Genomic DNA, 26,336 nt, shown 5'->3' with positions numbered 1-26,336 from the left:
GTTACAACCTAAATGTTACAACCTAAATGTTAACCCTAAATGTTACAACCCTAAATGTTACAACCCTAAATGTTACAACCCTAAATGTTACAACCCTAAATGTTACAACCCTAAATGTTACAACCCTAAATGTTACAACCCTAAATGTTACAACCCTAAATGTTACAACCCTAAATGTTACAACCCTAAATGTTACAACCCTAAATGTTACAACCCTAAATGTTACAACCCTAAATGTTACAACCCTAAATGTTACAACCCTAAATGTTACAACCCTAAATGTTACAACCCTAAATGTTACAACCCTAAATGTTACAACCCTAAATGTTACAACCCTAAATGTTACAAACCTAAATAATACAAAACTAAATGTTACAACCATAAATGTTACAACCCTAAATGTTACAACCCTAAATGTTACAACCCTAAATGTTACAACCCTAAATGTTACAACCCTAAATGTTACAACCCTAAATGTTACAACCCTAAATGTTACAACCCTAAATGTTACAACCCTAAATGTTACAACCCTAAATGTTACAACCCTAAATGTTACAACCCTAAATGTTAGGTTTTTCCCAGTGATACCCTTCCTTTAAAAAAATTATTTACATTGATTGTGTGTACCGATTTATTATTAAATTTGGTAAAAGTTTGATGAATCTACACTCACTTGTCTAAAAACAAACCTTTACCCTTACTCTATCAAAAATGTGAGATATAATAATAATTTGGCTTGTTTCTATAGTTTACTATCAGGTTAGGGCAGTCTTTTTAAGGCTTGGTGAATGGTGATAGAGTGTAGGGCAAAGGGTTACTGAGATTTTATCTTCCAGATTTGTAGAATTCTTTACAATAAAATGCATGTAGGCAAGTAGTTTTGTGAAGCTACCAACAAAATCTATGAAAGTGGTTGGGAGAGCATCAACACAAGTTACACTGACTGGTAAATATTTACAAGGTGAAATTATTTTTTGCTACTACTGATGTCTACTGTTAATGCAAGAAAGGCAGAAGAGACCTCACAAACATATCACACTTAAATATATGAATCTCACAATCCCGTATTGTCCATATATACAACTCCAAAATGGCTGCAATTGACCTTATAATGAGTTGCTACCACAAAAATGGAAATTGAGGGTACTAATTACAGATTTGGCTTTAAACAATAGCTGACTATTGTAATGCAAAGACTTCTGTGTGGCACCAAGAGCTCCATGCACCATTTTGCATAGAAGCAGCAAAAATTGTTAGCTTGATGGCAACTGACTTCTCAGAGTGGGAACCAGAGATTTTACTCCAATGGAAAAAGCACCCAGTGAAGGTATTGTTCCATATCTCAGTCCATGGAAGGGCTAATGCCATATGCAAAAGGCAGTAAACTTGAAGAATGCAATGTGGCGCAGAGTGAAAGAACATCAGAAAAAATTTGAGTGCAGTTTTATTTGCAAGGTGCTCTGCTTACAGGCAGGTTGCAATTGTTGCAAAGCCATTTACACACAAGTATAAGCATGATGCCATAAGAGGAAAAATAAGTTGAAGTAGATTTGGTCTCTGAATTAAATTAACTGTTTAGAACAGCAACAATGCAATTTACTTTGAGGGATTTTACTTTATAAGGAAATTGCCTCTTCCCATACCTATTAGCAGTATAGTCAATGGGCAACATTGTGGAAACAGTCTCAACTAATGTGTAGCATTTTGTTTTTAAACTCAGAAATGATGCTAATGTGAACGGACACCAAAGGTTTGGATTTCATTGATCAATTGTTACCATGTTGTCTTTTTTATATTTAAAATAAATGTCCTCATATGTGGACATAATTTTTCTCAGCAGCTACATCATGTACAAATAATTTTACATTTGGGATGATTGGGAGCTAATGATTGCAAAAATCAAAGAAGATGTAATAATGCTTGCCATGCTAGAGCTCAGGTCTTAGGAGGTTAAAGCTATTTAGCAGACCTTTAAGCTGAAGATTTCCTGAAAATAACATTCCTTTCGCAGTTAGAAGTGGAGGAGCTGTAGAATTGAAGACAGAATGCTAGTTGGTGTGTATGTTGCGGTGTGTGAGGCTAATCCTCATAGAAGACTGGACTGCATTTAAGACTCCTGAGTCCTAGAGTCACCTTTCCCACGTGCTGTTCCTATAGGCGGAACCTGGGAAGGCTGATACGTACCGGGCCCCTGGTTTCAAAAACACGCTATCCGTTAACACCGCAAGGTGGAACTAGCATGCCCAGGAAGCAGAAGAGTTCTCCGTTGATTCTTGTTTGGTCTGGTCTGAGTTGAATGCTGGCAGTCTGCTAATACACTGACCTGTGCAGAGTGAATTGCACACCAGTAGATCTCCACCAGGTTGTTACAGGCCCCGGTACTCTAGTGCCCACCAGAAGGAGAAGCAAAAGCAGCCATAGCAGGGTGTCACTACTCAGCGATCCTCCAAGGAAGTAGAACCTGAACCAGCCACAACAAGCTGCTGCCTTCCAGGTCTCCATATACCTGCTGGGATTCAAACCATCACCCCTGAAATGAGAACAAAGAGCCATTCTAGTGCCACCATACACCGCAAGACCTCTAGAATGCTCAGAATATGTGGACCAAAAAGAATGCCTGAACACATTAACAAAGTGAGATGACTTACCCAAAGTTGCCACCAGGATATGTCCTCTGATCATGCATCAGTTCAACAATGAACACCACATTCTGACTCTTGGTACTGATTTTCTTCATGTTTCCAAGGTCATTCTAAGCAATTTAGATTGACAGAGGAGCTCATGCTACTCATAACAGTTTATATATATATGTATAGTTTGTTAGAGTTTGCAGCAAAAAAAAAGCTGAACTAGGTACAAGCTAAAATATGAAGTCCCACCATACAATGCATTCTGGGTAATGCTGACGGACATCTTAAAGTGCATTTCTGATGTTAAGAAAAGCGGTAACACATTTCTGGCTCCTAGCAGAAGGTCAGATATGAGATTAGAAGCTGAGCTGTGATTTGAAGACAAAACAAGTGAAATAAAACATGGTTAAAAGAGCGAAAACTTAAAACCAAATTCCAGCCTTCAGAGCAGCATTAGCATAAAACTCCTTCATCCAACAGATTCACAGAGATGACATTTTAAAGCTGAGCTGTGATGTATGTAAAAAAAAAGGAGCTAAAAAAACTAATGAAAATGGACTTTTTGTGGCTGACAGAGATTAATGTGCACTGAGTGTTTGTCATAACCCTTTGTCTTATTTCAAGTATTTGGGTAACATTTGGATATTCAGAGGTGCTTCATCATTCCTTAGACACCTTACGCAACCACAGTGCTTTCAACAAATTAAAGTTATCCACCAGCCTTACTGCAGTGGATTTCTTGGACACCACAAACTTTAAAGATCCAAATTTCAGCTCTACACACCAAATGGACATCAAAATTTATTTCAAACTGATATGCAAACGTTATTGAAATAAAGTTTTGATCTAAAGCACACATTGATTGGTAAAATTGCAATTATTGCAGTTTAAAAGAATTTGGAGAGAAGAATCTGATTTTTATGGAACAGTTAGGGTGGTTTTTTGCTGCTCTTTCCACCACAGGCTGCCACAGGTCCTCCTCAAGGAGCTGCTTGAAGTGGTTTTCTGAAACCAAACCGACTGTTGAGGCCGTGGCATTTCCTTTTATCACCTGATAATATTGATTTGATTAAAGATCTCAGACAGAACTTCCTGTTCCTGTTAGTGGGAGGCTGATGAACAGGAAGATCATAGCTGCTTTCAAGAGGAACAAAAACCTCAAAGACCATCTGTGTGCATGAAAAGTTCAGATAAAACCAAGAGCCTAGTACTATTGGTCCTGGGTAATTTCTTAGGTACTGGAAATGGTTGCTGAGCACTTTAACACAAATTGTGTATCGTGTTCCTAAAACGCAGGGCTGGTCAGTCCTGGTTCTGGAGGTCCAGGGTCCTGCAGCTCTTAGAGTCTCTCTGGTCCAACAACCTGAACCCAACAACTGAATCTCCTCAGTGCAGTCGGGTTCTCCTGCTGATGAACTCATGATTGGACTCAGGTGTGTTGAAGTAGAGAAACATCACAGTTGAAGGGGATCGGACCTTCAGGAAACCGGACCTCTGGCTCTCCAGGACCAGGAGATCCCACCCCTGCTATAACGGATGGTCCAGAAACACAAAATTGTGTTTATTTAATAATGTGGATGACATTTGGATATTCAGAGGAGGTATGAAATTAATTAATTTCACCTTATAATTAAATTTTTAATGTCCAGCAGGTGTCAGTATTCAGTGACAAAATATCAACACAGTATCAATACAGTTTTTCTATGGGTAAAAACACTTCATGACGCCTTATTTACCACTAATAACCAGTTCCTTTACCTGTGATAAACACGTGAGATGGTAATGAGCTGCATATTTTATACCTTATTAACAAGAATTATGGCTCTTTAAAGAGAGGCAGTCTGGTGCGTTGTCCACCTGCTCTGCCTCCCCTTCAAACACTGAACAAAAATATAAACACTTGTTTTTAATCCCATATTTATGAGCTGAACTCAAGATCTGACATTTTAGCAATCTCTTATTGTGGCACAACTGTGCAATAATCAGGCTGTGTAATCAGCATCTTGATATGCCACACCTGAAAATGACGGAAGAATTAGAAGCTGCAGAAAGTAATGCACAACAAACAGAGTTTGGTGTGATTTTTGAAGGGTGATTTGCTCGTGTGTCGGAGCTGAGAGGAGCCAGATTCATCTGTAAACAAGAAGAGAGGCAGCAGGTAAAACAGAGGCTGGATTATTACATCCTGGAGTAGCTTTAGCCTAGCCTAGCCTAGCCTAGCCTAGCCTTCCGGCTGTATACCAGCTGTTAACATCTGTGTTGTGCTATATCTGAACTTAAATATTTATTTAAATATGAAATAGTTGTGAAGTGTACCATATTAATTGGGGATTTTTATGGTTGGAATAATTGTGATATAGTGATTTTTTAAATGAAGTTAACAGTTAAACTATTTATTAAACATTAAATAATTATTTTTATATTTGTATAATAAACACTCATTATTTCAAAAGGTAAACAATTGAAATGTAAATATTAATTTGAAATGTAGCACTTAAAAGTTAAGGAATTTAAATGAATTATTTTGCTCACTTGAATCACTTTGTGGTTTCACAGTGGGTTGCTAGTATTTTCTTTTCTGGATAAAATTAATTTATGTACAGTTAAGTAATATGGGTTAGTAATATTTATTTTTTCTTCTTTTGGGGTAAAAGAAATGTCCAATACACTGATAAATAAATGGAGGGTGGAGGAAGAAAAGTGCTTGGTCCTTTGAGTGAAATCTAGTCAATTAGAAACGTTGTGTTGATGTATCTACATGGAGAAGCTCCACAAATTAAAGGGAAACTTGACATTGTGTTTTATATTTTATTCACTATAGAATAATTAAAAAAACAAAAAAACAGCTTGCACTTATTACCTTTGATGTATTTTATCATTGAACATCAGGAGGACTGCATATATATTATACAGAATTTTATTGAATAACAATAAAATTGTTATTTTATTGTTATTCAATAATAACTGAAGTTAACAGTACAAAAAACACTGTTTTTGACTTTTCAGACAAAAAAAATTTAACACACTGACAAAACAGATATGAAAGTTAACTTTTTAAACCCACAGAAAAAAACATAAAACTGGTTATTTTTACTCAGGGTTTTTTTGGAACCGCAGGATGAATTTTGTTGAGCAAATGTAAGTTCATGAAGAAACTTGCTGCACAGAGCAATGACTAAACCAGAGAAAAACACTTTTTAAAACTACATTTCACAGTTCTTAGATGTACAAAGTTTTATGGGACTGGTGTGTTTCTGTTCTTGTCAAAAAATTTATTTCTGATTTCAAGACTTTGAATAGATTAAACACACTTTATTCTCACTGAAAAGAAAACACATCAAATTCTTATTATCAGTAAATGTCTTAATGCTTGCATCAGCCATCTTTCTTTAAAGGAATGAAGGAAGAGGAGGAGAGAAATTTAAGGTTTGACGATGACTGTGCAACTATTTTTGATGTCTCTGAACGAGTCGCAGTCAAAGTCGACCAGAAGAGTCCTCTCTCCGCTCTTATAGGGAACCAAATTAAACTTCACACGAACTCTGTTCTTTGGCAGCAGATCTGGGAGTCTGAGGAGCACAAAGAAACATTTTTGAAGTAAAAACACATTAATACATTTTTAATTTGCTGACTTATGATTCCCAGAGCATTTAGATGTGTTCAATGGTACAAAAAAACTGTTAATATAAAGTAATTGAGGAAGAAAGTTGCAAGTTTTTGTTGATTATTTAACACTTTATGAAAATAGATCATGTAACTTTTGTCATGTGGTGGTGAGGCAGACGCTTGAAGACCCAGGTAGATGAATGATGAAGGTTTTATTTGAGGAATAATCCACGAAACAGAATACAATGATGAATAAACAGTTCAAATCTCTGGCAGCACTGCTGAGCAGAAGCTGAGGGTTACACAGGTAGCAACAGAAAACACAGATGAACAAACCTGACACACGGCAGAACAGACGCCAAATGAGACGAGGACCCGACAGAGACACAGAGAGACAGAGACACAGAAGGTAATCAGGGAAAACAAGAGACACCTGGGAAACAATCAAGGGGGGAAAGGAGAACACGGAGACTTAGAAACTCAAAATAAACACAGAAAAACACGGAACATGAAAACTTTTCCCAAAAAAACATGAACACAAGATTTTTTTTAAATTATTTAAAGTTTCTGAGCTTCCTTACTGTGTGTTAGTAAAATGTAGATATTACTTTTGTATTTATTGCAAGATTGTTTCCTTTTTTAAATTAATTAAAAATGTATTATTGGGAATATTGAGGCCAAATGAAAATTAGCTTCATTTCTAAAACAGAAAAATTTTTACAACTGCTGTGGGTCCTCTTAGTTTTTTTTTGGTTTTGTTTTGTTTTATTACTATACATAAATGATACACTCATTACAAACTCAACACATTTCTAAGCACTTGCATTAAAAAAACTCACCTGGTTGTGAGTTCTCCTTTAAAGAGGCCACTTCCTGTCAGGGTCAGACTGCAGTTTCTCAGTATCTCCTTCACTGGATTCTGGAAAATCACCTCAGCAATCAGTTCCCTGTTCACTCTGCTTTCACCAAACACCTACAATCCAAACACACAATGCATTTCTGCAGTGAGTTAGTGGAAGACACTTAAAAGCATCTTGTTGTTGGAACCTCCAGATTGATGCTAAACTGTTAGAATATGATGCTTTTTCCTTTTTCAGAGAACCTTCATGGATAAAATTGATGATAAAAACTGTAAGATACAGTTAAATATACAAAACTTTTCTTTTTCCATATATTATTATATTCATTCTGCCAGACTGCGTAACTTTTAGTTCTTCACAAAGCAGGAACTACAATCCATAATTGACACCTGCATATGAATCATCATTTGTGAAAGTGCATAATCCATCCGATAAATGAAATATGTATTTGGCCAGTTGGATGGATGTCTTGCTTGTTTTTTGCCTCACACCAAATTTACAGTAATAACCAAGTCACAAGAAAAACAATCTCCTCCTGTGTGATTCAGCAGCTGGTGGTTTATGACTGACTGTCAGCCTCTTCCATCATTGTGGAGGGATTTGGTCTCGCTGACATTTGCAGATAAGCTGTGGATTCGAGCAAGTTGAGTCCTGCATAATGACAAAACATCCTCTGGAAAGCCTTCCAAAAAAAACACATTAGTTCAAGCTTTTGGTATCAACAATTTAAACATTTAACACCCTGTTTTGCTTTTGTTTTCTTTCCATGACCAGAGAGATTAACAGCTGTTTTGAATCTTACTTACTAGTCATCATAATTTGTCTCACTGTTACTCTTAAATCCAATGGAATAATCGTTGTATTTATATTTTTACATTCCTGTGAATCAAAGACACAAAAATGTCAAATGCAGTGAAAAGTGATGGGGAGATCATGAGAGGAAGGAAATAATAAAGATGGAAGGAAAATGTGGATATGATCTTAATATTTACCAAAACAATCATAATTTAGTGATTATCAGAAACTATAATAGATTATTCCCAATTTGTGGACAAATGTGGTTTGAAATTAAACAGAAAATGAATTAGGAGAGAATAAAATAATTTATTTAATAAAACCAAAGGTCAGGGAAAATATTAAAAATAATTTCACTTGAGTAAGTTATTCAGGTGTGAAATAATTGTAGAAAGAGATAAAACTGTTTATTTTTAAAATAACAAAAAATATAGATAAAAATCTTTTGCTAAACAAATACTATAAGGTTTGATCGGTTCCCTTTGAGTTTGTTTAGTGACTATTCAGTGACATATTAGAAAACACACAGAAAAGATGATGCTGTTTTGTTTTTATGATGCTGTTTTGTTTTTATGATGCATAATCTATAATAAAATGAAACTTGTGCTTCTCCCCACATTTTTTTTGGTCAATACTTTGTGTTCTCACCATTGATAGGAATTGAAATATTGTTTAATACTCACAGTGATGGACATCGGGGGTTTCATCAGCACAATGCGGGTTTCTGCCAAGAACAAGTGATTTTTGTTCTGTTGGTCAGTGATGACAGCTGAAATGTTCATGCTCTCACATCCAATCATGTATTTATGGTAAGCTAAGAACGGGACCAGGATGGGGACGATCAGATCTGGAGGGACAAAAAGAAGAAAATGGGATCTAAAGTTGATTTTGAGCAGGTTAAAAGCCTCAAAAACATAAAAAGTCTAAAGAAAAGAATCTGAGATGTTGGATACAGCAGTAACAATTTTATGCTGTAAAAAGTATGGTGGCCCAAAGTTCAAAACACGACGACATTAACCGACTACAAATCACAAAATACGACACTAGAAAAACTAGAAATTAAGAAAACACAACATTAACTAAGGAAACAGCAAATTAAGAAAATATATTTTAGTACATTTACTTTTTTTATGTGAAGCTATGTTCAGTGAACTTTGGAAATGGTTTGAACTTCAGGGCCACCATAGTTAGTGTCCATTAAGAGGATGACCTTTGCCGGGCAGCAGCTCCTGTTCCAGCGTCTCACTCAGGATGTTTCCGGCCGGCTGCCCGCTGAACCTCATGGCCTGGACGGCGACGCTGATGGACAGCCTCTTGGTGGCGCTGCTGTCGCTGTTCAGAATCAGCTGCAGACTCACATCTTCACCGTCCATCAGCATGGACATCTTCAGTGTCACAAATTTAAAGAAGTGGAGACGTTTAGATTCTGCTACTCAGCTTTTTAAAATGAAATCCAACATCTTTGTTCCTCATGATATTGTGGTATTACATCAGAATTTAGTGATTATCAAAATCACTTGTTTTGTTTATTGTTTAGTTTTTATTAGTTACAGCAGTAGTTCTAGTATCGCCATTATGTATTCATTGGTTTGGTAGTGAATACTCAACAAAAGATAACATTTTCAAACAATGTATCACATTGTAAACCATATTCTGGTTTATCGCAATAACTACAAGGACAATTTATCATCCAGCAAATGTTGATGACTGTACCGGTGCAAATCGAATGAAGAGTTGTGGTGTCGCCGTTGAACTGCATATTTGATCATTTGTAGCATTTTCATCAGATACATTATTGATGTTTGTCCCATTTCCAACTTTCTCATCACCGGCACAAGTTTCTCCCTCCCCTTCGTTCTCCAGCCTGGTCAGGGCGTACTGGAAGACGTTTCTCTCCTGTTCTGTTCCTGTGAATATGATGTTTCATTTAATCAGTAAAACTGCATCAAAATTGGGTTTTCTCAATGAATTGCTTACATGTTTTGACTACCAAAAATCACCATTTCAACTGAGAATTCACTGCTTGTTTGTGTTTGAAAAATTTCAGCGTTATTAAAATGATTTGCCCCATTCACAGAGGATTAAAACCATGCTAGGATGTCAGAAATGTTCGTTCTGATGAGCAGTTCTGATGTCGTAATCTTATGCAGTGGTGGCCACACTTCCAATAACTTTGAAAACATTTAGCGCACTTAGCTTCCTAACATATCACAAACCTGAGAAGTTTGTAAAGTTACACAGAAAAAACATTAACAGCAATAATTTAGTTTCCAAACTAAATATTACAACTTTCAAGTTCAAAATATTTTTGTTTGCAAATTAAGTATTTAATTGAAAATTAAATATTTAATTTTGAATTAAATATTTAACTTGAAATTCTGTAGGAAAAAGATGGGGAAAATAGGACTTTAAAAAGTGAACACACTTTTTAACGGAAGGCTAAATAAACTAAATTATTGCTGTTTTTATTTTTTTACTGTGTATCTTTACAACAGGCAGCCTATGTACTGTTACAGCACATTCTGTCATCGACACAATGGGTATCAATATGGCTGAAGTTAGCATATTAGCATTAGATTGCACTAAATACAATGTTTATAAAGCGCTTTCACATTAGCGAAAATAATATTTAGGATTATTGCTTTAGCATAAAAAAAGCTATGTTTTTCTCTTTCTTTCTGTTGCAAACTGAATATGTATGTTTTTATTTAATCTTATTTGATCTAAAGGTTTAATTAACAAGAATCCCCACATTAAAAATGAGGATTTCATTAGTTTAGTTAAATGAAGAAAATTGCAGAGATTTTAAGTAAGAATCACAGCTGAAAGTAGAATAAAATATTAAAATATAATTGTAATATTCTGATATGACATTGGTACTGTTATAGTGAATGTTTTGGAAACAATATTATAGTATCAAGTTATTACATTTAATTGAGTATAAAGCCTGCTTTGCACTTGTAGGAGCTATTTATCTACTTTGTTAAAGCTTAGAATTTAGATTATTTAGTTTATTTGTATTTTTATTTGTTTATTTTCTAGTTGACTTATAATTAGAATTGTTGTTTAATTTGTTATTTAGAATAGGTTCTTTGGTTAACAATTCACTTAATTAGTTAATTAATTTCAGTTTGGGACGTGGGTGTGTCACAGTATAAATACGTAGCTCATTATGCACGTGGGTGGTCATAAGGTTTTTTACCAGTCAGTGTCAATCAACCAGTCAGTCATTCCAGTTGCCTGAACTGGAATAAAAGACACTAGAACAAAATTTTTGACCGTTTTGATCCCCCTTTTTTTTTAACTGCGTAAACCTGAACCCATGGTGCATCAGGTGACTATTTGTGTTTAATTCACTTTTTGCTTTGATCACTTTTGAGTCTTCAGGTTTTTTTTATTTTGGAAAAAGAGTCACTTCAGCAGTAACGGGATTAAAAACAGTGATGGAAAAGAGTAGAAACCTTCTTTCTGCTTGTAGCTGTCTGTGATGTTCATCCTGTCGTTGGTGCCGACACATTTGGTTGAAATGTTTTGCCCAATTTTGATATTGTCCGTTTCAATGTTTACCATGGAGCCATCACGTTTGACCTAAAGGAGCATGCAATAAAAACAAAAGGTGAATATAAGGACTGGCTCAGAAATAATTCAGAGAAGGTTCATGTTTTTCCACTGACCAGCCAGGTTATGCAGTCAGCGTTGACCTCAGCAAAGACAAACGGGACGTCGTATTTCAGGTGAGTGTCTCCGTTCCGGATGGCTGAGACTGGAGCCGGGCCGCAGCAGAACATACCTAAAATACCACTAAAGCTTTATTCCTCTTCTTCACTCCCATCAGCCTTACACTTTGAAACAAATCAAACTAGATCAGTCAACACAATTTTAAGTGTTGAATTAGTGCAACCAGCTTTTTTTTATATATATAAAATGAAAAGTTCAAATGTAAAACTTAAGACAAATAATCACACTGCAAAAACACACAAAGTAATTTTTGTTTAGTTTCTAGTGCAAATATCCAAATACACTTGAAATAATAAAATTAAGTGTTAGTTCCATTGGCAGATTATTTTACTTATAACAAGACATTTTCCCATAAGCATAATAATCTAGCAATGGAACCAGAACTTTTTCATCAATATTAAGGAATTATTGATTTAGAAGAAACTATTATGTCTTGCTGAAAAGCTACTTGTAGGTTTTCAAGCGTAATAAGGTATCTGTACTCCAAAACATAATTGGTTAAAAATAGTTTTTGCAAAGTTAACTTTCCATCATTTAACATCAGATTGAACAATTTTGACAAGAAGAGATCCAGGTGATCAGAGGAAAGTTTGAAAAGAAACAGGTTTGATCGTACCGTCACTCTTTTCCTGGGGAGTTGGGTCCAAAACCTGCCAGCCGTCATATTTACTGTCTTTCGCCAGGTCAGGTCGCCTCATCCAGCACTCGACCCAGACGTGATAATTCCTTAAAACAACATTCACAGATTTAATGAGAACAGTTCAGAATCAAGCATGGCCTCTTTATGGCCTCCATGACATTTTTTGTTAATTTCTATTACTAATGTGTGCAAATTCTTCTCCATATTCTGCTAATGTCCAAAAAACACAATTTGACCATTGCGGTGTATCCATTAAAAAAGAAATTCAGTTAAAATCATGCGTAAATAAGCTTGTATAACTCATTCAAAATCATGGCAGTGACGGATGTAAACAGTAGCATGAGATTTATTTAGAATTCAGCCATGGTGGCGCTAGCGCTCTTCCTCTATGAGCCAATCAGAGGAGATGTCAGCGTCTTATTCAAGCTTTGGAGCGACAAGCCCCGCCTACTTCAGAGCGGATGTGTATGCAGCATTTTGAGGAAATTTTACAGAAGAGCAATGGATTGAACACAGCTCTTCTTCAGCTGCAGATTGTCTGAAAGAAACAAAACAAACAATCATCCTCCAACTTCTTGCTGTTATCTTCAGCGTTTCCGCCAGTAGTAACATCTTTACTTTACCTTAAACATTACTTCTTTATTTTTCAACATTGGTTTAAGCAAATTTATTTTTGGGCAATTGTATGGTTAATGGAAATTCAACTATTGATATAATTTTACTTCTGTAAATGTATTGTTTTACTATTCTTTCTGTTTCTTTTACACCGGCTTCCAAAAGCTAAAGTTTGTCCTGTGACTATTTCTTTTACTGACTTTAGGAAGAAGGCAAATAAAACATATGGATTATGCATCGATTTAAATCCTCCAAGTGTGAAGCTTCTCACCAGACGCTGTCTTTGGACTTTTTCTCTCTTACTCCGTAGTCAGCGTAGTACGTATCGACGGTCAGATTCTTGTTGGTGTCGTGGGCAGACTGGTAGTTGGTGACGACGCGGCAGGGAATCCCCAGCAGACGCATCACTGCAGCCACGCATGAGAAATATCATTAAGATGCTTCAACAGCTATTTTAGTTTTATTTGTGGAAATCAAAAGTTAAATCTAAAGACAACCAGTCATTTTTGGAGAAATGTCATTTTAGTTTGCAGGTTTTCAATAAATATTTGTGTTGGGTTTCGGGTTTTCTTTTTTGTTTGTTTGTTTGTTTTTGTCGTTTTTCTTTTTTTTTGGATCCCACTGGTGGTTCATTGGCTGTCCACCAGATGGCGCCAGAGGTGGGGTTCCGGGAGAGGTGAGCCCATGGTTCCGCACATCTGACTATGATGTTCTCATCATCATATGGAGGATAAAGACGCACTTTAGGGCCAGCACTTCAACGCTGGAGTGTTTTCACCAATACGGTACTCTGAGCCCCTCGGAGTCAGTCTCCGAGTTTTGTTTCCTCCAGAGTTCCTCTCGAGTAAATCGTAGTGTTTTTCCCTGTGCTCTTCAGGTTTTCCTCTCAAGTCGTTTCCTGGATCCTTCCTGAGAGAGTCTCGTTGTGGCTTTGGGATCAAGCCCTCCTCGTGACGCAGTGAGTGGTACCCACAGGCCGCCCGAGTTTCACCTTCCATCTCATCTGTCTGACCTTAAGATTCTCCAGCTCCAGTTCCTCCCGCTGGCAGTCGGACTTTTCCCTCCGTCTTCGTGGAACCCAGAACTCATCTGTCCGCCCTCCACCGCCGTTCCCAGCCTTTGGACCTCGCTCAGCTCTACGGCCCATCCGGGACCGACAGTATCCACCCCCTCTAGATCATCTCCACCCAGAAAGTAAGAACTGACATCCCGTTTCCCAGCTGCCATTGAACTCACCATTCCTTCTCGCTGTTCCGTAGAGAGCCACAGTCAGCAGAATCCCCCAATCGGACCCAAACCACACCAATATCGTCACTGGTTTATTTTTTACAATAAATATCCTTCAACTGATTTTCTGTCTCCTGTGGTGTTCTGCATGTGGGCTGGAAACCTAAAGCCCAACATGACAACTTGGCAACATTTTCAGGGTCGAAGGGGTTCCAAACAAAAGTTGTTTCCAATTGGTGTGTTTTTTATTTTTTCTCTGATACTTTGGTCCCAATTACAAATACAGGCCCAAATACATATAATCTTTCTGTAAATTTCCTTTGCTGTTGCCAATAAACATCTTGCAAAATATCAATTCAAATACTATTTAAATTGGAGGAGCTGGATATTACCTGAACACATGACAGCAGCATATACCCAACACTGTCCGTACTTCACAGAGCTGAAGACGGAGTTGGACCATTTTTTAAGGATGGCGTAGCTGCCGCTCCAGTGAGTGGGCGGGACCCCCCCGCTGAAGTCTTTTCCCCATTGGCCCTTCAGGATGCCGCCCCCATTTTCACTGTTAATCTGGAAGAACAATTGAAAACAAAAAGGTTTCGTTTTCAGGAAAGCAACACTATGGACCTTTTAAAGTAAATATTACACAAAATGTACTTTAGGAGCTGCTCTAAAATTTCTGGATTTTCTACCCGCTGACCGAAGTACATGTTTTAAACAAAAATTCACCGGAGACACAACTACAGTTTTTGCTAGTTTTATTTATATCAAAAAACTGATTTGGAAGTTTTGTCTTTTGCATAATTTTGGGTTTTTTTTACGTATTAATTACTGTTATTCTGGTCCTTAAAATACCAACATTTGTACTTAACTTTATGTTTTAGTCCGTCTGATTATGTTATTATTAAACATTGAATGATTGATCAGTTTTTATCAAAACTTTTTTTGGTAAAAAATGGCATGGATACCAAGTTGACCACTAGGTGTCAGTATAATGTAAAGGGTTGGCGGCATTTGGTCCGATCAATAAATGATCAAACAGTATGGGACTTTCATCAATTTAAAGTGATGAGAGAGATATTTTTAATTCCTCTTTTTTGAGATTTGTCCGCATTTCAAATAATTCATCTTTCCAGGAGAATAAAAGACTTCAGTCAAAGATTTTCCTGTATTTTATTAACGTTAAACAAATGCTTCGCAGAAAAGGCATAACTGATATTGTGAATTAAAGTTAAAAATTTGGGACTTCTGTCTCTTTCAATTTTAAACAGTTAGTTTGTAATATTAAATGTTTCAGATATTTTAAGGGATCTGTGAAAGTATTTTCTGTAATATTTCAGTTTATTTGCTACAGGTAGGTTTCATGTCACATTTCATATTCACAGCATGGTGCAAGGAAAAAGATGTAAGCAGTTTTTAACAGAATAAATATATTAAAGTATTAAAATACATTAAAGTTTTATTTTTGTTTAATGGGAAAGTAAATGTATTTTCCAATAAAAGTGCTAAAACACAAACAGAACTAAACATTGTTTAAGTGTTTTTACAACCTCTTATAAACCCAGATTGTATTATTCTGAAGCATCACAGCATGTTACAAAATGTTTTAATTTGTATAAAAATAGAGACTGTGACCCACCATGGATGTGACGACACGGCTGACGTAGATGGGGTTACAGCGAGCGGAAATGTCGTCAGCTGGGTTCCGCTTGTGTTTGATGTTGTAGTCGAGTATTTTCATGCAAATCTTCACCATATCCTCTTCAAACTGGAAAACAAGTGAGAGACAGATGACCTTTAATCTACAAAAAATGCAAATAAATGTTCAATTATAACAGTAATAAAGTATGACTACCTGTCCGAAGTCCCAGTGAGTTGGAGAAATGTACTTATCAACTCCTTTGTAGATTATTCCGTGTTCATTCATCACGTACTCTTGCCTCTCAGCCTCATCTGGCAGAAAAACCCAATCCTCTGCACAAAAAAAGAAAACGATGGAGAATTAATATTAACAGCTACAAAAAATGTTGCTCTAACATTAATAGATATAAAAGTTATTAAATGTATCCAATAATTTGAGAAAACATAATTGTATAAGAGCGAAAATATTTTAAAAACTTTTGGTAACGTAGCAACACAGAAAACCATAAACTAAAACACAGCATGGAAAATGCATTTCTGTGAGTTTTATTCAAATAATATGAGCTCATTTTATTATTTTGGTCTTAACTATCCTGTCTCAAAAATCAACCTTTTCAACATTTTGACAAAAAGTAAGGCAGAGAAAATGTAAAAATATGTATTTATTTTGTTTCTTTTGTAATACAAATGTCTATTTTCTCCTTTTACAATTCTTATCTACTTGAGGTTTTCTTCCTACTTCTATATGGTACATAAACTTAGAGACTTACGCAGCTTCTTAAACATTAGTTTAATTTTATCTCTATTTATATTAATGAATTTTGGAGGTAAACATGCACAAAAATGTCAAAAACCTCCACATTGCAATTAAAATCAAACTGTTGTATGACAGCTTATTGCACATCCCATTCTAACTGATTAATTCCTGTTTGAACCAGTTGACTCTGAGATTAAGTAAAAATAACTTAAAGATAAGTAACTTCATCTTTGACTTATTAACAATGAGCAGAATATGTAAAATATTTCAAAATCACGTGTTGTTAAAAGGAGTACAAAAAGACAATAGAAGAAGAAAGAAGTGTTTTTCTAACCCCTCAAAGGTTGGACACTTTGGTGTTGGACAGAGAGCAAAAACCTACCAGGACACCAGGGGTTGAAAAGCACACAAAGGGTTGCCAGGTCCCTCTCCTCCTCCCCCAGTTTGGCAGACATCTTGTATTCCCCCACTGGACAGGAAGCTGGAGGCGTGATATCCAGCACCAACACTCCCGTTTCAGGACTGGAGCTCCACTGAAGCTCCGCTCTCCAAACCGCCTTAGCAGAACCAGAACATTGGACTTTGTCTGGGACCCCAAACCGCGACATTGTCCCCAGGTTTTCAGACGGATGTCCTCCTGGAAAGAGGAAATCAGGCAAAAGCACTTCATGTTAAATCAGTATGAACAGATCACAATTTAATCTGTTTGACTTTCTGTTTAAGCTGCATCTAAATGATGAAATAAAAGGCCAACCTGTCACAGCGGTCATGGTCAGCTGATCAAAGGTGGGTCTGAAAGGTCGTGCCAGTCGCAGGGTTAGCTGGAAGGTTTGGCCTCGTCTCACAATCAGCTCCTTCACTGAGATTTCACTGGTGCGATGCTGGTTGTTGTTGGTCTCACTGTGCAGGTCCAGTCCAATAAAAACTGAAAGGAAGACAAAACGTTTAAAACTGTGGCACAAATCAATCTATCGATTTTGTTTGTATAGCAAATTTCAGGAACAAGGCAGTTTAAAATTGTTTACATCATAAAAACACAAACTAAAAAATAATCAAAATACAGTCAGCAATTAAGAAACCAGAAACAAACGTAACATTTTGATGAATGCCATCATCGAAATCATCAATACACATCAAATATGTTGGTCTATGATCCAATTATCATGGTTGGAAAAGCGACTGTGAGAGGTTTGTTTTTAACTTTGATTCAGTGTTCTGGCTGTTTTGCAGTTTTCTGGAAGTTTGTTCCAGATTTGTGGTGCTTAGAAGTTGAATGCTGCTTCTCCGAATGGAATTGTAAACTATTTTTACAGCCATAACTTCATGAATCGCATCCATGGAGAGGAAAGTAAAAGTCCTTCACCCTTTCTTACTTGTTTGTATGTTTTTTACTTAATTTAACTTCAAAAAATATCAGACATAGATAACTTAGGTAGAAGACAGCAGTTTAACAAAGGCTTTGAAAAGATCTAAATGTGTGAAACTTGCTCCCACTCATTAGCTGTGATGTGTCATATCTTGGAAATCTGCGTTCAGTTGCCACACCCGGCCAGATCACGGCCACACCAGTTATCAATCAAGAAAACATTTCAATAGCATCTGCCTGACTCAAGAGACAGCACCTAAAAATCTTTAAAATTTAGAAATGAATGTGACACAAAATAAGTGAGATCTACCAGCCTGAAAAAAGTCCAGAGAACCAGAGAGAGTGAAACAGTGAAAACGTTGAACTATAGTGAACTTTCTGAGTCTGATCATAATAACCCAAAAATCGCAGCAAGAGCGACATCCAAAGACCTGCAGGCATCACTTGTATGGAGCTAAATTGGTGGCATAAAGTTTGTTAAAACAAAAAAAAATTCTAACTGAAAATTATTTTGAAGTTGAATTTTTTTTTTACTGAAAATAAAGATTTTAAACTTAAAAAAGGATGTGAAACTGAAAAATAACATTCAAAACTACTTTTCATATTCAAGGTCTTGTTTAAAAAATTTTGTTTTTCAATCTCTAATTTGTTTTTAGTTTCAAAACATTTAAAAAAAAAATTTATGGCCCCAATTTAGCTCCCTACTCTAGCCTTATTTAAGGTCAGAGTTCAAGCCTCCACTGCAGTTCCTGGCAACGTTTCACCTTGAAAACCCCATATTGAAAAAGAACATTCATCTCGGTTTTGCCAGAAGACATCTTGTTCCCAAAACGTTTGGGAACTTTTGGGAAATAGGGTCATAAAAAAGAACATCAAACTGCTGGTCAAATATGTTGGTAGATTGGTGGCAGATTTACTGCCTGATATGGAAGATGAGTGAAATGAATCCGCCAGTACAAAACACGTCTCCTCTTAAGAGCTGGAAGAAACAAAATAAAGACTGTAGAGGGGGCCTAGTCAAAGGCCTGACATAAATTTATTAGAGATGCTGTGGCTTTAACTTCAAAAGCTGATTTATGCTCATAAATTCTCCAAAGTGGCTGAATTCCAACAAGTCGGTGAAGATGAGAAAACCACAATTCCTCGACAGCACCGTAAATAAACGTGTGGCCAAATCCGTTATTCACTTTAATTCTTTATAAAAACGTTCATTTAAAGACATTATCATTCACAAACATACAAACTAGAAGAAATGACAAAACATTTTCTCACCAATAAGTCTCTTTAATTATACTGCATATACACTGATTATGTGTTGGTTAAAACTTGAACTGTGAAAGGCGAAACTTTGATGAAATAAGTTTGATGAAGGTTTCACACCTTGATCCATTATGTATAATTCAACAAATCTGTTTGGATTTAGAGAGGGAGTGGAAAGATCTGGATTTATTTCAGTGAATGAAAAGCCAAACACCGACACGCCTCGCATGTAAGCTTCTGAGTAACAGCCTGGAGGGGTTTGCACATGTTCCATAGCACGTTGGCACGTTCCACACATGGGAGGCTGTGAGAAAACCTATCCTTTAACTCATTATCTTTGTTAATTGATTACAGGACATTTTAAACGTCTAAATTATTTATTTGGAATTTGTTTTCTGAACGAGTGTTGGGACAGAATCTGACGAGAAGTTTAACGATCCTGATATAACGTTAAATGCTAGACAGCACAAGTCAGAGTAAATCTGTAAAACGTTTTTCCAGCGTAGCTGCGTGTTCCAGAAGAATGTGACGTAGCAACCGGTTTGTTTTCTTACTATGAAGCATTTTGGATCTAACCGTCTCCAGGTGGATGAACAGCAACCACAACTTCACCAGCTGAGGATCAAAATGTGTTTGAATTTATAATTATTGCCATTTAATTAAAAAAATGAAATGATTGGTTATGAAGCATAAAGATAATTAGGGTTTTTTTTATTGAATACTAAACAATCGCTGCTTGTGGTTTGTGTATTTTCCAGGCACATATTGCCATTTTCTACCACTGTGTTGCTATAAAAATGCTGTTTATAGAAAACATAACTTAAAAGAAACTTGAGTTTTTAATCTGACTCCTTGAAATCGGCCCTCTGTCTCTTTAAGAAGCTCCTGCTCTCCCTGACACTCTGACATCATCAGTTTGCAATCGTTCTTCAGAGCAGTGGACTGAGAAGTAGCTTGTATAATAAGTTCAGCAGATGTGCAACTCCACCAGGTGTTTGCTAGTTGCTGCTGCCACTAGTCTGAAGGAACTGAGTCTGAAAGCTGCTCTGTTAGGAGGTTGCGTTTCCATGGAGGATTCAAATTTTGACATTTCTACAATGTTAGAAAACAGAAAATAGTATATAAAAGTAGAAAACATTCAGGATTGTTGCAAATTTTCCAATAAGTTTCCATTTTTATCATTTCACTCCGTATTTGCCAGGAAAAAGCCTCAGTTTAGATTTATTGTGCTGAAGAATTAACAGTGAGCATCTGGAAATGACGGATGCAGATATATTTCTCTTTTCTTTAGTCATGCCTTGACTAAAAACCTTCATTTTAAATCGGGGCGTAGAACAATGACTTGACCTTACAGTAGTATTTATTCAGAAAGCAGAGACTGCGTTATTTTCTGTTTCCATAGAAAGCTCAACAAATCACCTGGCTCACCTTTTGGGTGTGTTCTGTAATTATTGGCATCTGTATGTGGGAAGGGCAAAAACACACGTCTTTGTGTCGTAGTCATGTGTCACCAGAGTTTATTTGTGAATGAAACTTGTGCAACTGAACACAAACAAGCCTGGAAAAAGTTTCTGCAATCGATAGAAAATAATTCTGAAAGTTTTACGTCTTTGAGCTTCATAAGTTTTTTCTCTAAATGTAGTCTATTGAGAAAGAAACATTTTTAGTAAGTTTAAGAAAGATCCTAACATTACAAAATAGAGATGACATTAAGATCATTGACACAGATGAAATAAGAAGCAAATAGTTCAAAAAAACAGTTAAAGACTTTCATAATGCAACTCTTGCTAAGTTTGGATGTTTGTAATGCTTGTGTTTGTCAATCACCAGTTTTCAGGGCTGGAAGTTTTGGAAAACTCTTGTGAACAAAAAGTTGAGAAAAGTGTGAGCTACTAAATAAAATAAATAAATATGTAAGTAAAAAGCAGCAAGCAAAAACTGTGCCATCATTTACAAAATCAAAGCACTGATTGTTTAGTCTAAAGTTCATAATTTTCTGCTTCAGAGCTGTTGGGTCGTGATCATTTCGGCACAAACAGCCTCGATTTTAACAGATTCTTATTACATGTAAATCATTTAACATTTTAAGCAGGTGACTTTGGTTTCTTCCTTTAGACTGAGATCCCACTGAGACAAGATTGGTTAGGAAGAGTAATAACTGTAAAACAGCTTTCTGGAAACAACGTGATACAAAAACAGCATTTATTTTTTAATAGTGCGTCAGATTAAAATTTAGCACGATATAACACTCTTCTGATTTATCTGTTACTACAGTTACAGGCGGTCATTCACACAGAGCTCAGTCAAATGTCTCTGAAAGACAAAAGAAAATCAACAATAAAGTTTTTAGAACATACCTGACTTTGGATAGTTCAGAGTCCAGTCAACCTTCATTTTCTCTCTTTGCAGAATTTTCTCTCTTGTGGTGCAGAAACGGCTGAATTTGCTGTAGCAGGAACACAACTGTGATGCACAGGTGGATTTAGAAGTCCTTGTTACACCCAATCACTTTTAGTCTCCTGAAGGATTGTGCAACCTCATTACAAATTCTCTGAGCGTCTGCCAAGCAAAACATATCAGTGACGTTTGTTTCACAGCTCGCTCCGGGTTGAGTCAGAACTTTTTTTAAAGAACAATAAAGCACCTGTAGTGTCACTGGAGCAGAAAAAAGATGAATCAGATTTAAAGACCGTACCCGAGTTCAGATTGCTGAACTTAGTCAAGTACAACATTCCCTCTTACATAAAAAAAAAAAAACACTTAAATTTGTTCCAGCAGACAAACATCTGCAAACTGAGTGATGGACAGGCGGTTTTCATAAACCTGTGACACCCAGCGGCGATGCGTGTTGCAGCCTCATTAAAATGTCTGAAACCACGCCAAGCTAGAAGACACTGACGTCTGTCTGTCTGTCTCTCCCGTTGAGTCAGAACATTTTTTTATTGTATTTTTTGAGCTGATGGGAGTTCTCACTGCTTTGAACGTCACTGAAAACCAACATGTAAAATTTACAGATTTCTGCCTTATGACTTTTTATTTTACTTTAATGACTGCACAGAAAGTAAAAAAGAAGAGAAAATAATAGCTATTTTCAGTGTTCACAACTCGATCCGAATTGTTTATATCTGAAGAAATCTGACGTCTGCCCACTGAGGTTATGACGGTACAGAACATGAACTTGTTAATATTTATTAAGGTTTAAAAAATTAAGAAACATGCTGAAAAAAAACTAAAAGCCATAAACTTTATCTGTAGACTAATTATCAGTACGGGGTAAAATAATGGCAAGTTTAAGGATTCTTGACATTTTTTAAAAAGACTTTTGTAAGCTGTTTTTAAAAGAAGAGGAAAAGGATTAAAAATCTAATTCTAAGGTTTCAAACCACAAGTTTCCAACTTTCACATTAGAATCAAATCATGATATATTTGGTTCTGACACTAGTTTTTAGTTTTGTTGCTCTATTTCCAAACTTATCTTTGGATTACAAACGCTCAATACTTTATATTATTTATTTTAAAAAGTGAAACCCACATAAAAGAGAGATTAATTACACATTGAGGGAAATATTTAAATGTTTTTTAACTTCTACCAGCAATCAGTAAGGGTGTGCAGTTAACTAAAAACATTTTTGAGGTTTTTAAAAGTTGCAGAAACAGTTTTACAATCTTTGTCAGTTTTATTCCCAAAGCAAATTCTGAGATCTGAAGTTGTATTTGATAAGCTCAAACTTTACAAACCCAAGACCAAAAAATAAATGGAATCAAACCAAGCAGGGGTGAAAATGTGTGAACAGATGAAGCAATTCCAAGTGACAAAAGGTTAAGAGACAACTAAAACACATTAAAGTTGTGTTTTCAAGTAAGAGCAAAGTAAAAAAAGACAGATCTGTGCAAACTTTAAGCTTTAAATCATGAAAAATATCGACTGGAGAAAAACAACAGTCAGAGTAGGACCTGTTTTCTTATGACTGTTAGAAGTTTAAAACAATAATACAACAGAAAGTCATAATTAAAATTAAATTCCCAGCACCTGAGTGTCAGATTACTACAAGTTTTTCATTATTCCTCTTAGAAATCCAAGTTTTAAATTTAAAAATAAAGAAACAACCTAAAACAACAATTTATTCAAACAAAATTCTCCGATTTCAATAATCTCTCTACTTGAAAAACATTTTTCTTTCTGTAGTTTAAGGTCTGACATTAACGATGCAGCTGGTCTTGATGTCTCTGAAAGTCGGACAGTAGAGTCCTCTCCTCGCTCTTGTAGGGAACAACGCCTAATTTGAAACATTTTCTTGTTTGGCATCCGATCTTCAAAAACACAAGAGTCAGGTTTCTCCTTAAAGCTTGTCCACTTTTCAACACCTGTCCTGCAGGTAAACAAGAACACACATACTTGAATGTTTGCTCCCAATCAATAAGTCCAGTTCCAGAGAGTCCAATCTGTCAGCGTCTCGCTGATTGGATTTATGAAAGTCACTAAGATACTCAATATCTGATTCACTCTGGCTTCATCAGACACCTGAAACAAAAAACAGAAAATGTTTTTATACAATAGAAGGAAGTGGAGATGCAAATAAAATAAATGAGTTAAAAAGTTTTAAAAACTTTAGGCAGATGTGCAAAGAGTCGCCAAAAATTATACTCAAGTAAGAGTAAAAAATCTACTCAATTACATCAGAGGGATCATAATATAAAGTTAAGTAAAAATGTTGGTATTTTAAAGATCAAAATGAAAATAATTCATATAAATAATGTCAAATTAGGAAGAGTAAACATTTTTCCAAATCATTTTAATGCAAACCTTATGAAACTTTAACAAAAATTGCAGGTGTGTGTCTGGTTAATTCTGGGTTAAAACATGTTGGATTTTCTTTCAGTGGGCAGAAATTTTACTCAAGTAAGCATAGAAATACTTCATAAAAAATGACTCAAGTAAAATAAGAAGTACAGAGCAGCAAAAATATTCCTGAAGGTAAGTTTTTTTTTAACTAAATATTACTCAAATTACCCTCTATTTGTAGCTAGAGTTTAAAAAGCAACAGAATCTCACAGTGATGGCGATGGGAGGGTCTTTCAGCACAACACGGTCCGCTGCCAGGTAGTGATCATGGCTGAAATGTTCATAGTCTGGCAGTCCATCATGTATTTACTGTAGGTGAAGTAGAGATCTGAATGGGGATGGTCAGGTCTGAAGGTCACAAAACGATAAAAGATCAAATTTAAAGATTTCCACAAACTTCAGGGTGTTTTCACACCTGATAGGATCTGCCAGATCCGGTTGTCTCATCCACTCCTCTACCCACATGTGGAAGTTCCTTTGAATGAAACCCAACAGGGATGTGCATTAGTGTCCTGCTGGTTTGAAACGCCTCCATCCTCTCTCCAACTCCTGTTAAATAACATCGTTCTTTAGATCGGCAGACATACATGACTAGATACAAACGTTGATGAATACACTAAATGTGGCTCTTGGTTGGTTTTATCAATACTTTACTTGCACCTACAATAACTGTTGCAAATTAATCATTTTAAGCTGTTTTACATTTTCCTGCCGAAATGAATATTTCTGATGGTACAAGTGAAAGAATGAATCTATTGTGATTGACAAAACTGAAACTGTGAAATTAATATTTCTGACGATTAATCACACAGTGTCTTTTGATTCCTGTGCTTGGAAGATTAAATCTAAGGATAATGTGCATCTCAGAAGGAGAAATTAGAGTATTTTACCAGACGCTGTCATTGGACGGTTTGGGTCTGACACCAGACTCTCCGTAGTAAGGTCGATGGTCATGTTTGCATCGGGGTCGTGAGTAGATTCTTAGTTAGTGACAAGGCAGGGGATTCCCAACAGGCGCATCACTGGAACCAAATAAAGCACAATTTGGGTTAATTATTGTAAATGGCTACCAAATGGTGAAATTCTCCTTCTTGTTCATTAGTCAAACAGTGACACCTAGTGGTTAATTTGTGCTTTTATTTTGAAGAACGCTAGATTTCTTCTTCGTGTGTTTTGTGATGTGCGGCACTTCCTGTTCTTGCTAAGCGTGATGAGTCAGCGTTAGATCCTGAAGAAGACTAAAGAAAATTGTTAAAATAGCGCCCTTGGAAAGCAGAATGAAGTATGAATATGCGCAATTGTGATTTGTATTAAGAAATGTTTATTTAAAAACAGTAGAACGTCATTGGTTTATTTGTTTAAAAACAAAACTGTGTGTGTTGACGAGCTAAGGACAACGTATTCTTTTCTTTGTATGTGTAAACAATAATACGTTAATTTTATACATGTCCAACAATTTGTTTTAACCAAAAAGGCTGGAACAAAAATAAAAATAAAAAAAACAAATTAAAATGTCCGAATCTGGTGCGACCCTCTGGCCACGCCGCAACAGGAGGTGAATTGAGCGCGCCGGTGCCGCACGCCAAACACCACTTCAATTAGGGCGTGTAGCCGCCACCACAATCCGAGGTTGATGATGCGCAGAATCCGGGATATCAACAGAGCAGCAATGGTAATATGGGGAGATCTGTAAAAGTTAGTCACTATTTAATAGAACTGCAACAAATTGGTGCTAACAATGAGCGTTACTCCTTACCTCCCAATCCAGACAAACTCATGTATGCGCGCACACACACACAAACCGACGACGAGGAGGAGAGCCGCACAGTAGCGTTTTGCCTGATCACACCTGGATTTATCTTCTGTGAACAAGCAGCAATAGTGCAAAGAGAGGGGAGACCTACCACCACAAGATCAGAGCAGCGTGCACCTGATGTTATGCCTTTTGGCCGTCAGTCCCTGAGACGCGAGTCACAGCCAAAGCTTGAGGAAGACATGTGTGTCCGATTGGGCGCAGCGGCTTCTTATATACCACGCCCACTTTGCCCAACCGGAACCTCGCACCTGAAAGCTATTTGTATAGCAACCTACATATATTTCTATACCACTACATAACTATTTGTACATTTAGGCTGATATCGTTTTCTTTTTGTTGTACATTTTGGATTGTTTTCTTTATTAATTGTTTTTTTTCTCTCTGTTGGCAGTGCTGAGGCCCGGCGGCGGTGTTGGTGTGGTGACGGTGTCTTCTTTTTTGTGTGCCGTGATTCCTGAGTTTGGGTTGTCTCACTGCGTCTGGTGCTTTACAGGGGTTTTGTTTGCTGTGTTTGAGTGGATACCGTCCTATAGTGGCCCCCT

At 36.4% G+C, this 26,336-nt stretch overlaps 1 protein-coding gene across 2 annotated transcripts; it reads right to left on the bottom strand.

Annotated features, from left to right (window-relative positions):
* Positions 1-5,472: 5,472 nt before the first annotated feature.
* On the bottom strand, positions 5,473-25,990 carry LOC122834273 (protein-glutamine gamma-glutamyltransferase E-like). Of its 2 annotated transcripts, XM_044122559.1 has the most exons (15): positions 21,493-21,641; positions 17,264-17,434; positions 16,892-17,146; positions 15,967-16,085; positions 15,751-15,879; positions 14,504-14,681; positions 13,156-13,291; positions 12,246-12,355; positions 11,566-11,681; positions 11,353-11,479; positions 9,605-9,798; positions 9,102-9,276; positions 8,575-8,738; positions 7,076-7,209; positions 5,473-6,199 (listed from the first exon to the last, which is right to left on the bottom strand). In XM_044122559.1, the coding sequence occupies exons 1-15, from the start codon at positions 21,527-21,529 to the stop codon at positions 6,052-6,054; spliced, it is 2,193 nt and encodes a 730-aa protein (XP_043978494.1). In that variant the 5' UTR covers positions 21,530-21,641; the 3' UTR covers positions 5,473-6,051. The 2 variants fall into 2 exon arrangements, with proteins under 2 accessions (XP_043978494.1, XP_043978496.1); XM_044122561.1 differs by lacking the exons at positions 16,892-17,146; positions 17,264-17,434; positions 21,493-21,641 and adding exons at positions 24,869-25,000; positions 25,883-25,990 and having other exon boundaries at positions 5,474-6,199.
* Between the last annotated feature and the right edge of the window lie 346 nt (positions 25,991-26,336).

Source organism: Gambusia affinis, linkage group LG07 (genome assembly GCF_019740435.1).
Source record: "Gambusia affinis linkage group LG07, SWU_Gaff_1.0, whole genome shotgun sequence".
NCBI lineage: Eukaryota > Metazoa > Chordata > Actinopteri > Cyprinodontiformes > Poeciliidae > Gambusia > Gambusia affinis.
This window is presented reverse-complemented; position numbering and strand designations above follow the sequence as displayed.